The following is a 13089-nucleotide window of genomic DNA, read 5'->3' on the forward strand; positions in this document are numbered from 1 at the left end:
AGATTGAAAAGATAGAGGCAAATTTGCAACATGGGTGGACCCATGTGTATTATGCTAAGTGAAATAAGTCAGAGAAAGACAAATACCATCTGATTTCTCTATATGTGGAATCTGGAAAACAAATGAAAAGGCAAATAAACAAAAAGCAGAAACAGACCCATAAATACAGAGAATAAACTGATGGCAGCCAGTGGGGAGATGGTGAGTGGATGAGCAAAATGGTTGGTAGGGAGCAGTAGATATAGGCTTCCAGTTATGGAATGAATAAGTCACAGGAATAAAAGGTACAGTATAGGGAATATAGTCAACGATATTGTAATAGCATCGTGTGGTAATAGATGGTAGCTACACTTGTGGTAAGCAGAATATAACAGTGTATGTCAACTATACATCAACAAAAAATAAATTAGGATGATGAGATCTAGGCCCATGTCAGGCTCTGCACTGAGCGTGGAGCCTGCTTACGATTCTCTCTCCCTCTCCCTCTACTCCTCTCCTACTCACGCTTTCTTTTTCTCAAAAATTAAGAATTAAAAATTAATTTTGGGGGACGACTGGGTGGCTCAGTCGGTTAAGCATCGGACTTTGGCTCAGGTCATGATCTCGAGGCTTATGAGTTCAAGCCCCATGTGGGGCTCTGTGCTGGCAGCTTGGAGCCTGGAGCCTGCTTCAGAGTCTGTCTCTGGCTGTCTCTGCCCTTCCCCCACTTGCATGCATGTGAGCTCGCTCTCTCTCTCTCTCTCTCTCTCAAATATAAATAAACATTTAAAATTTTTTAATTAAAAATAAAATTTTAAATAATGAATTAATTTTTTTGAGAGAGAGAGAGTGCACATGTGCATGAGCAGGGGAGAGAGGCAGAAAGAGGGAGGGGGAGAGAGAGAGTCTCAAGCAGTCTCTATGCTCAGCCCAATGTGGGGCTCCATCCCACAACCCTGGGATCATGACCTGAGCCCAATTTAAGAGTCCGATGCTCAACCATCTGAGCCACCCAGGCACTCCTTAATTTTTTAAAAAGAGGCAAAATATAAAAATTTCCAAAGGGAAAATAAGAATACTATTCATCCTTCATATAAGTTTAAGATTTCAAAGCAAAGTTCTAATTAGCCTTTATTTATTCTTAAAGAATGGAGTTTAAAAGCACAGTTATAAAGGATAGAAAAATATATATATAAACTCATTAGTATAAAAGATAGAAAAAATATAGGAACACTTTGTTTTAACAGATTTAAAAACAAGGGTTCTCAATTTTTTGTCTTTGTTCACATTAGTGACTTTCTTGCAATTTTTGGCAATGTTAAGAACTAAGAGTAAGTTAAAAAGGTCTGTATCCACAAATGAGAGTGCTCAGGAAGTGAACAATAAGTCACCAGTATTCCATTAACAACACTGGTAGGAGACTGCAGTGTTCTGATGCCATGTAATTCTGTTTAAGATGTAACTGTTTTGTTTATTTAGACAAATAAAAGGGGTTCAAACACCACTGTTTCGCTCTTATATTTATAATTTTAAATGCGTAGGTTTTCTTTTAATGCTTTCAGATTTAAAATATGTATGCAAGGCAACATTAGGTTTTTAAAATAGAAAATGCTGAAAAACTTCAAAATATTCCAATTTTGTTCTCTAACATAACAATTTATTAGGTTAATAATATAATTAGGTTATATTAGCTAATAGAAATTGCATTTTAACCCCCTTTAATACAAATTCCTGGTGAGTTTCATTAAAATTTAGAGAAGCTTAAATAGATTTTATGAATATTAAAGATTTTGGTTCATAAAGAACTTAATAAACTGTAATTCTGGCTTACAAAAAAAATTAGAATTCAGTAAGTCTGATTTGTATGTTTATCTATTTGGAGGATGGGTATAGCATCTTTTCATGCAGACCTCTAGCAATTTAAGAAGAAAGCCAAGACATTTCCATGCTTATAAATAAATGTACATAAAGTGGCAGTTCATGATTTCATTTCTACTCTATTTTCAAGAGTGGTTTTATTGTTTCATAAACCATACAGTTTATGCATACTGAAGGAAGCAGCTTTAAGAAATTTGGAGTCATGCCTCTGAAAAATATTATCACTCCACTGCTTTTATAAATTTGATTAAAGACACCAATCATATTAGCTGTGGGACTCCCATTATGCCTAGAAAATGAAAGAGAAGGAAAAAGCCTAATTCATTTGATATTTGGCTTTTTTCAAACAGTAACTAAAGTAAAACATGTTAAAACAGATAATAAAATATAATTACTTAAATTCTTTCACAAGTAGTCCCAAGGGAACATCTCTGGTTCATCATAGTATATAATCAGGGACTCTGTTGGAACTATTTGATGTTCATCTCTATTTAATTTTCTTTACTTTAGGAACAAATTCTGTCCACTAGTGGTGAATTTCTTTATAATTATTGTAAACATAATTTTTAAAACTATTTAGACATGTATAGGTACCTTTATGCAGCATCTTATGTCTTAAGAAACTCAAACTCAGAAACAAATTCAAATATGTTTCATTCACTATTTCTTTTCTCAGGGAATGGCTCCACCATTCACCTAGCTGTTGAAACTGGAGACCTGAAAGGCATCCATAATATTTCCTTCATCTTACATATCCAAACCATTACCCATCAGTTTTACTGGTATCTCTCAAATCCATGCATTTACCTACAAGTCCACTGCCATGCCTCCATTCTCCCAACTACCTAGACTGTGTAACAGCCTTTTACCATAATCACCACTTTCATTTTCTTCTCCATAACTTTAACCAGAGAGAACTTTTAATAATGCAACTCTGATTATGTTACTCTTCTGTTTCAATAATTCCCCATTAGACTTAAATACAGTATGGTCTGGCCTCTGTTTCCTCCTGCCACCTCACTTGTACTATTCCCCTGCTTTCTGCACTGTAGTCATATGGGCTACTTTTCAGTTTCTCAGATGTCCCCAAACTTCTTCCCTCTTAAGCTAGTTGATATGTTTTTCCCTTTGCCTGAAAGTCACTTCCCCCAACCTTGGCTATTTAACCCCATCTCAGCCTTCAGTTCTCAGTTCAAGCAACACTTCCCCAAGAAAGTCTTCCAGAACTGCCTAAGCAACTCCTGTGATATAGTATTTAGAGAAGTCCACTTTTCCTTTGTACCTCTCATCACAGTTTATGTATTTGTGTAAATATTTAATTAATAACTATCTTCCCTACTGGACTACCAGTTCCAGGAGAGCAGGGACCAATGTCTTTTTGCTTACTCAAACCCCACATGCTCGGATCATTGCGTAGTGCCTGGCAACATTCTCAAATTCTTAAGCTAATCCCTAATCACTATATCATGTTCCCAAAATTGACATAGCTAAATTTAGTACAAAGCAGTAGAGAATTGAAAAGTTTCTGTTGCTATTTATTTTAATCTAAACATTTCCTCCCTCCATCCTTCCGCATTCAAAATAAAATAATTCCTTTGAAATTTAGATAAATTCCCTTGAAATTTTAGAAAATATTTAGTCACCATGCAACTTCTTGGAGAATGTTCTATTACTACGTTCATTTTTTTTTTTGCCTTTTATTTTTTGGTAGAAGCTAATAACATTGCTCTTAATTTCTATAATTTTATAAAAGAATGTGGAACATGCTTACTTTTTTTTCTAATGTTGAACCTACATTCCCCATTGATTGCCCCCACCTCATTATTGTGAAAATTGTAAACTACAAAAAGAATAGTACAATGAACATTTTTATACTCACTACCTGGTTTCAAATTTTGACATTTTGCTATACTTAGTTTTTGTTTTTTTCCTCTTTTCTCTATACTTACATATAATTATGTGTTCATATATGTGTGTGAATGTATACACTCTAAAGGTAATTACAAACACCATGAACCTTGCAGCCTTAAATATGTCAACATATCCTAAAAATAAGGAGATTAATCTATGTAATGCAAATCATAATTATGCCTTACAAAATTAAAAATAATTCTCTATCTTACCACATACCTCCTTATTAAAATTAAAATTGCCCCAGTTGTCCCAAAAATGTCACTTAGAGTTGGTTGTTTTTTTTTTTTTTTTTACAAACTAAAATCTAAACAAAATTTACTCATTGTACTAGTTTTGTTACTTTAGTTTCCTAATCAGGACTACTACCAGTCATTCCCCCACAACCACCATTTTTTCTGTGACAATGGCTGTTTGAATAGCCCAGGCCAATTGTCTTATAGAATAGCCTACATTCTATATTTGTCTGGTTGATTCTTAATAGTATCATTAAACGTGTCCCTTGATCCCCTATATTTCCTTTAGGTCTAAAAGCATTCCCAGATGCCACTAAAACATTTTGGGAAAGAGTACTTCATAGCAGATGCTATGCGCTTCATTTTACATTACATCAAGAGGCACATTACGTCTGAAGTTTTTTTTTTAACTTTATTTTACTGTTACTAATGCTGAATTTGGTCAATTGGTTGCAATAGTGACCACCCATTCTCTCCATCGTAATTGTATGTTTTCCTCTTTGCAGTTAGCGAGAAATCCGATGGATGATACTTTGGCATCATGTGACCCTCTTATTTCCCGACTCCCTTTAACTCAATAGCTTCAATATCTGCTGATGATCCTAGGGCTCAGATAACTGATTTTGAAATATCACTATCCTATGTACTAAAAGGAGAAATAGGGGTACCTAAGTGGCTCAGTCTGTTAAGCATCCTACATCAGCTCAGATCATGATCTCACAGTTCATGGATTCAAGCCCCGCATCAGGCTCTGTGCTGACAACTCAGAGCCTGGAGCCTGCTTCTGATTCTGTGTCTCCCTCTCTCTCTGTCCTTTCCCCACTTGCTCTCTTTCTCTCTCTCTCAAAAATAAATAAACATTAAAAAATTTTAAAGGAAAAATAGTTGACTACAGATTTGAAAGCAAGGGAAGGATAAGTGACCATGAGACATCATTTTAAAAAAACAAAAGAAGAGTTCAGAAATAAATGTGGAGATGCCAAAAAAACAAAAGAGGATTTTCATTTTTTGTTATGTCAGAGTAGTTTGTGTCACACTAATCTTACAAATAAAAATATTAAAATATGAAAAAAAAGTATATGAAGCTATTGTTTGAGAGTAATCAATGCAAGCAAAACTAGGATCTCTGAGAGAAAGAAAGTACAGAGGTAAGCACTACATTTCACTCTGTTTGTTTATTGTTTTTGTTTTGTTTTGTTTTGTTTACCTTAGGCCATTTGACAATTTTCAGCATGAGAGAATAGGATCCAAGCAGACAAGAGGAGTGTTACTGAACTGAGGACAGACATTGGAATTTAAAGATGCCAATTTGCTGGATACTTGAGCAAAATCCTGAAATGGAGGTAGTATTAGTGAAGTGAGTCCAAAAGTCTCTGTGAAATTTTCCCTTGAGGCATTGCCATCTCTAAAACTACACCAAATGAGATTTCAAGAACACCAGAAGAAAAGAGCAGGTGGAAGACTAACAATCTAGAAAAGATTTTAGCAATAACACAACGCTTGATCATCAAGGTTGGAGTTCAAGGCCAAGAAGTTGAGGTAACCACTTAAGCTTTCAGATAATACAAAAGCTTAGGCTTTCAGATAATACTCATAAAAGCTTACTGTCTAGGGGTAAGGACCATACTCTAAGAGTAAGTACCTTGGATAGAGGCCAAAGCTGAAATACATCATTCTTAACAAATCTAAAACCAACCTTCAATAGATTTAGGTTGCTCTGCCTATAGAGTAACTACCTACCAGAAAAAGGTTAGCCCTGTTTGTATAAAAATAACATCATCCAGAGTCTACAGTTTTTCATACAAAATGCTCATCTTTCCATCTAAAATAATGAAGCATGGTGAAAAAAAACCCAGGATCAAATAACTGAAACCTAGAGAGAAAAATAGACAACAAAACAGGTATTCATACATTAAATTTAAAATAATTGTGATTAATATGTTTAAAGAAATTAGAGAAAAATATGGAGACTTTCACAAGACACCTAGAATCTGTTTTTTTCTAAGAATAAAAATGTAAAGTCAAACTGAAAAAAATACTAAAGACATCAATGTATGGGTTCAACAGCAAGTTAGATAAAACATATGATTAGTGAACTCTAGAAGGCAGATGCAGTAAGAAAAAAACATCCAGATTGAAGCATGGGGGCGGCGGGGGGGAAGGAACATAAAATAGAGAAAACAACATAATAGGTAAATAGGACATGAAGAAAAGATCTAACATACATGTAAGTGGAATGTCAGAAGAAGAGAGAAACAATGGGACACAGCAGTATTTGAAGAAATTTTGGCTGGGAAGTTTCCCAAAAATGACAAAAGCCATCAAACCACAGATTTTAAAACCAGGAGAAGGAAAAGCAGAAAGCAAACCTTTTAGGTATATTCAAACTGCCTAAATTCAAAGACAGAAAGAAAAATCTTAAAAAGCATGGGGGTTTGGCGGGGGGAGTGGGGGGAGACAATACCTTAAGACAGCACAATAAAACTGTTGGCTAACTTTTCAACAAAAATTGTATAACTCATAGGACACTGAAATAATAGCTTTTACTGTGCCATAAAAAGAAACAAAAGCTGAGAGAATCTGTTGCTAGTAGACCTTCCACTGAAGAAAGAATCTTAAAGGGAATTATTTAACTAGAGAAACAATGATCCCAAGTTGAAAGCAAGGAAATTCTGGAAGTAAAACAGACAAAAAGAATAAAATATAATTTAACATTGATTTAAAAAACAATAATATCTTGTGGGGTTTAAAATACATGCTAAAATAAAATATATGGCAATAGTAGCACAAAAGGGGGTGCAATGTGAATGAAGTAAAACTATTGTATTAGAAACTAGTAAAGAGGGGCATCTGGGTGGCTCAGTCAGTTAGTTAAGCATCTGACTCTTGATTTCGGCTCAGGTCATGATCTCACAGTTCATGAGTTTGAATCCCACATCAGGCTCTGCGCTGAGTGTGGAACCTGCTTGGGATTCTCTCTCTCTCTCTGTCTCTGTCTACTCCTTCCCACTCTCAAAGTAAATAAATAAACTTGAAAAAAGAAATTAAAAAAAGAAATTGGGAAAGAAAGAAAGAAATTGGTAAAAATACTAATTTAAGGTAGGCTGTAATTAACAAAGGATTCACATTGGAATCTAAAGGGTAACAAAAGAAAAAAAATATATAACTAATGAGCTAATAGAGGAGAAATAATGAAATAATGAATATACCTAATTAATTCAAAAGGAGACTCCCCCAAAAAGAGAGAGAGAAAGGAAAATTAAAAATGTAATAGGGGAGCACCTGGGTGGCTCAGTCAATTAAGTGTCCAACTTCACCTTGGGTCATGATCTCGCTGTCTGTGAGTTTGAGCCCCGCGTCGGGCACTGTGCTGACAGCTCAGAGCCTAGAGCCTGCTTCTGATTCTGTGTCTCCCTCTCTCTCTGCCCCTCCCCCACTCATGCTCTGTCTCTGTGTCTCTCAAAAATAAACAAACATTAAAAAAAAAAATCTCTTGTTCTAAAAAAAAAAAATGTAATAGCAAGTAGCACTTTAATAAGTGGTCTCCACTTAAATGCAATTGTAGGTCAGGATGCCTGGCTGGCTCAGTCACTTAAGCGTCTTGACTCTTGATTAGCTCAAGTTATGATCTCACAGTTCATGTGTTCAGGCCCCGCGTTGGGCTCCATGCTGACAGCACCCAGCCTGCTTGGGATTCTCTCTCTCCCTCTGTCTCTGTCCCCCCCCCGCTTGCACTCTCTCTCCAAATAAATTTAAAAATGCAACTGTAACAGTACTTTAAAATATAAATGTACTAGGGGCACCTGGGTGGCTCAAGTTGATTAAGCATCCAACTTCAGCCTCAGGTCATGATCTCATGGTTCATGGGTTCGAGCCCCACATCAGGCTCTGTACTAACAACTCAGAGCCTGGAGCCTGCTTCAAATTATGTGTCTCCCTCTCTCCCTACCCCTCTCTTGCTCATACTGTGTCTCTCTGTCTCTCAAAAGTGAATAAACATTTTTAAAAATTTAAAAATATAAACATGCAAAATGTTAATTAAAAGACAACATAATCACACTAGATTTTTTAAAAAAGATCCAACTATATGCTTTTCAGAATGGACACACTATATATAAGGACACATAAAGATTGAAAGTAAAAAGATGCGTTAAAAAATTATATCAAGCAAACATGAACCAAAAGAAAGCTATTGTAACTACATTAATATTAGACAAAGTAGACATTTTTTTCATTTTCTTTTTTTTTTTAAGTTCTTTTTGATAGAGAGAGTACAAGCAGGGGAGGAGCAGAGAGGGAGGGAGAGAGAGAATCCCAAGCAGGCTCTATGCTGTCAGTGAGGAGCCTGATGCAGGGCTCCATTCCACAAACCATGAGATCATCACCTGAGCCGAAATCAAGAAGCATATGCTTAACCAACTGAGCAACCAAGCACCCCAGACAAAGTGGACATTTTAAGGCAAAAAAAAAAAAAATTACTAGCAATAAAGAGGCTACATTTCATAATAAGAAAAGGGTCAATACTAAATTTTAATACACATAACAATATAGCTTCAAATATAGTAAACAAAAGTTGACCAAATTAAAGGACAGATGGAGAAATCCACAATCCTGGTTAGAGATTTAAACACAGCTCTGTCAATAACCAATAGAAAAAGCAGACAAAAAAAATCAGTAAGTATATAAAATACTTGAACAACATTTAACTAATTTACTTTAAAGAACACATATATGGAATACTAAATACAATTTCAAAATTCACTTCGTTGTCAAGTATACAGTGAACAGTTATCAAAATTGACCATATCTGGGCCAGTAAGACAGGTCTCAATAAATTTCACATAATAGAATCATATAAAGTACATTCTTTTTCTGCAGTGCAATTAGAAGTTCAATATCAGAAAGATCACTGGAAAATCCACAAATGTGTGTAAATTAAGCAATATATTTCTAAGTAACCAATGAGTCAAAAAGAAATCACAATGGAAATTTGGATGATATTTTGAAATGAATAATAATGAAAATATTATGAATTTATGGGATATAAGTAAAGCATTACTTAGAGAAATATTCAGAAACTGAGTTGGTATATTAAAAAAGAAAAAATATTTAAAATAGATTCTCTTAACCAGAGGTCAGCAAACTTTTGCTGTAATGGGCCAGAAAGTAAATATTTTAGGCTTCGAAGGCCATATGGTCTCTAGCAACTACTCAGCTTTACCACTGTAGCATGAAAGTAGCCATAGTCAATACATAAATAAATAGAAGTGACTCTGTTCCAAATATATTTTACTTACACACATGGGTGGTGGGTAAGATTTGGCCTGCAAGCCAGTTTGCCAACTCCTAATCTAAACTTTGAACCCAAGAAACTAAACAAGAAGAAAATAAGAAGATAAAAATAATAAAGAACAGAAACCAAAGAAATAGAAAACAAATGTAAAATAGAGAAAAATCAACAAATCAAAAGATTAACAAAATTATTAAACCCCCAAGAAACTGATTAAGAAAAAGAAAAGAAAAATAACAAATTGCTGATATCAGAAAATAAAAAGGAGACATCATTGTGAAACCTACAGTCATTATTAAAGGCATATTAAAAGGACACTATTAATGACTTTAAGCTATAAAGTTTAGGGGCACCTGGGTGGCTCAGTCGGTTAAGCGTCCGACTTCAGCTCAGGTCATGATCTCACACTCTGTGAGTTCGAGCCCCATGTCAGGCTCTGTGCTGACAGCTCAGAGCCTAGAGCCTGCTTCAGATTCTGTGTCTCCCTCTCTCTCTGCACCTCCACTGTTCATGCTCTGTCTCTCTCTGTCTCAAAAGCAAATAAAAACATTAAAAAATTTAAAAAGCTATAAAGTTTAAACATGTAAATGAAATGGACAGATGCTTTTAAAAACACAATACTCCAAACCTGACAGAAGAAGAAATAGGAAACCTGAAGATTCCACACCTTATAAACAACTCAAATCTGTTACTAAAATATAGAAAGAAAGAAAAAAACCTTCCATCAAAACTATCCAAGCAAAATTGGCTTCTCTAATAAATTCTCCTAAATATTTCAGGAAAAAATAATTCTAGTTGTACACAAATTCTTCCAAAGACTAGGAAAAGAGGGAACATTTTCTAAGTATCTTTATGGAGCCAATGTAACCTTAATACCAAAGCCTGACAAGAACATTGCAGGAAAGAAAATTACAACCAAAAGTTCTCATGAATATAAAAATCCAATCAAAATATTATCAATCAAATATAACATTATACAAAGTGGTAATGCAACATGATCAAGTTAAGTTTGTCCCATGATTTCAAGGTTGTTTTAACATTTGAAAACCATTCATTCACAGAAAAAAAAGAAAAATCATAGTAATATTTTGATGCAGAAAAAGCATTTAATAAAAATCCAATACCCACAACAATTTCTTACTCAACACATCTCCGGAGGCAAGGGAAACAAAAGCAAAAATGAACTATTGGGACCTCATCAAAATAAAAATCTTCTGTACAGCGAAGAAAACAATCAGCAAAACTAAAAGGCAACCGACAGAATAGGAGAAGACATTTGCAAATGACATATCAGATAAAGGGTTAATATCCAAAATTTACAAAAAACTTATCAAACTCAACACCCAAAAGACAAATAATCCAGTGAATAAATGGGCAAAAGACATGAATAGACACTTCTCCAAGAAAGACATCCACATGGTCAACCGACACATGAAAAAATGCTCCACATCACTCATCATCAGGGAAATACAAGTCAAAACCACAATGAGATACCACCTTACACCTGTCAGAATGGCTAACATTAACAACTCAGGCAACAACAGATGTTGGCAAGGATGCAGAGAAAGAGGATCTCTTTTGCATTGTTGGTGGCAATGCAAGCTGGTACAGCCACTCTGGAAAACAGTATGGAGGTTCCTCAAAAAACTAAAAATAGAACTACCCTACGACCCAGCAATTGTACTACTAGGCATTTATGCACAGGATACAGGTGTGCTGTTTTGAAGGGACCCATGCACCTCCATGTTTATAGCAGCACTATCAACAATAGCCAAAGTATGGAAAAAGCCCAAATGTCCATCGATGGATGAATGGATAAAGAAGCTGTGGTATATATAATATATATATATATATATTATACACACACACACACACACACACACACACACACACAATGGAGTATTGTTCGGCAATCAAAAAGAATGAAATCTTGCCATTTGCAACTATGTGGATGGAACTGGAGGGTATTATGCTAAGTGAAATTAGTCAGAGAAAGACAAATATCATATGACTTCACTCTTATGAGGACTTTAAGAGACAAAACAGATGAACATAAGGGAAGGGAAACAAAAATAATATAAAAACAGGGAGGGGGACAAAACAGAAGAGACTCATAATACGGAGAACAAACTGAGGGTTACTGGAGGAGTTGTGGGAGGGGGGATGGGCTAAATGAGTAAGGGGCATTAAGGAATCTACTCCTGAAATCATTGTTTCACTATATGCTAACTAATTTGGATGTAAATTTTTAAAAATAAAAAATAAAAAAAATCCAATACCTATCCATGATTTAAAAAATACTTTCAGCAAACAAGGAATGTAAGAGAACTTCCTTAATATCACAAAGGGTGAGATTCCAAAAACCTACAGCAACATCATACTCAATGGTAAAGTACTGGAACAATCTGAGTAGGAATGAAATAAAGATGTCTACTCTTACCATTATCATTAAAGCATTGTAGTGAAGGTCCTAACCAGTGCCATGAGGCAAGAAAAGGGGGTAAAAGGTATAAAAGCTGGAAAGGAAGAAACCAAACTATTGCTATTCTCAGAAGCCATGGCTGTGTATATATAAAATCAAAAAGAAAAAAATTGGCAGATAAATTAATATTGCATACATTTAGCAAGGTTCCTGGATATAAGACCAATCTAGAACCAACTGTATTTCTAAAAGCTGACAAAAACAAACACTTAGCAAATGAATTTTGTATAATGTTCCACTTACAATACCACAAAAAAAGTATCAAATACCTAGGAATACACCTAACAAATGATATACTTGACCTCTACACTGAAAAATATAAAATATTACTACAAGAAATTAAATAAGACCTACATAAATGAAGGGACATACTCTGTTCATGGTTTTCTAAGATGTAAATTATTCCAATTTGATATATAGGTTCAAAATAATCTTAATCAAAATCTCAGCAGGACTTTTTGTGTGGTAATTAACAAGATGGTTTTAAAATTCATGTAAAAATTCAAAGAGCCAAGAATTACCAAAACAATATTAAAGAGCAACAAGACTTGAAGGACTTAGAATACTTGATATGAAGACTTCTTACAAAGCTACAATAATTAGACAGTATACTTATTAGTATAAGGGCTAACAAGTAGTCCGATGAACTGTGCTGAATTCATATCTATATGAGAAAAAATAAATGAATTTTGACCCCTACCTGTAACTATAAATACACACAAACTATCCTAAGTAGGTTGTAGATCTAAATATGAAAAAATGAGACAATAAATTTTCTCAAAGGAAAGAGAAACATTTTGTGATCTTGGGGTGGGCAAGGATTTTTAAGCAGAACACCAAAAGACAAGATTGGTTATTTGGACTTCATTAAAATTAAGAACTTTGTTCATCAAAAGATCCATTAAAAGAGTGACAATACAAGCCATAAACTTGTATTGTTTGCAATATACAAATTTGACAAAGGACTTGCATCTAGAATATGTTAAGAAATCCTACAAATCGGGGAAAAAACTAATTTTTCAATGGACAAAACTCTTGATCAAACACTTTTTGGAAGGACATACCCAAATGGTAAAATAAGTATTAAAGGTGTTCAACATTATTAATCATTGAGAAATGTAAATTAAAGCCAGTGAGATTTTATTGCACAACTATCAGAATGTCTAAATTAAAAGACTGACAATAACCAGTATTAACAAAGATGTAGAGCAAATGGAACTCACACATTGCTATTATAGTATAAATTGGAAAACTAATTTGGCAGTATCTACTAAAACTGAATATGCATTACCCTATAACTCAACATTTCTTCT

At 34.5% G+C, this 13089-nt stretch overlaps 1 protein-coding gene across 2 annotated transcripts in view; it reads right to left on the reverse strand.

The window, feature by feature from the left end:
• Nucleotides 1-1916: 1916 nt before the first annotated feature.
• Nucleotides 1917-13089, reverse strand: part of LOC128313948 (calcium-binding mitochondrial carrier protein SCaMC-1-like) — a 43306-nt gene continuing 32133 nt past the window's right edge. For both annotated transcript variants that reach the window (XM_053214554.1, XM_053214555.1), the window contains exon 3: nt 1917-2146. In XM_053214554.1, coding sequence (XP_053070529.1) covers nt 2141-2146 — 6 coding nt within the window. In that variant the 3' untranslated portion in view covers nt 1917-2140. The remainder of the gene's footprint in view (nt 2147-13089) is intronic.

The sequence above is a fragment of the Acinonyx jubatus genome, chromosome C1 (genome assembly GCF_027475565.1).
Source record: "Acinonyx jubatus isolate Ajub_Pintada_27869175 chromosome C1, VMU_Ajub_asm_v1.0, whole genome shotgun sequence".
Classification (NCBI taxonomy): domain Eukaryota; kingdom Metazoa; phylum Chordata; class Mammalia; order Carnivora; family Felidae; genus Acinonyx; species Acinonyx jubatus.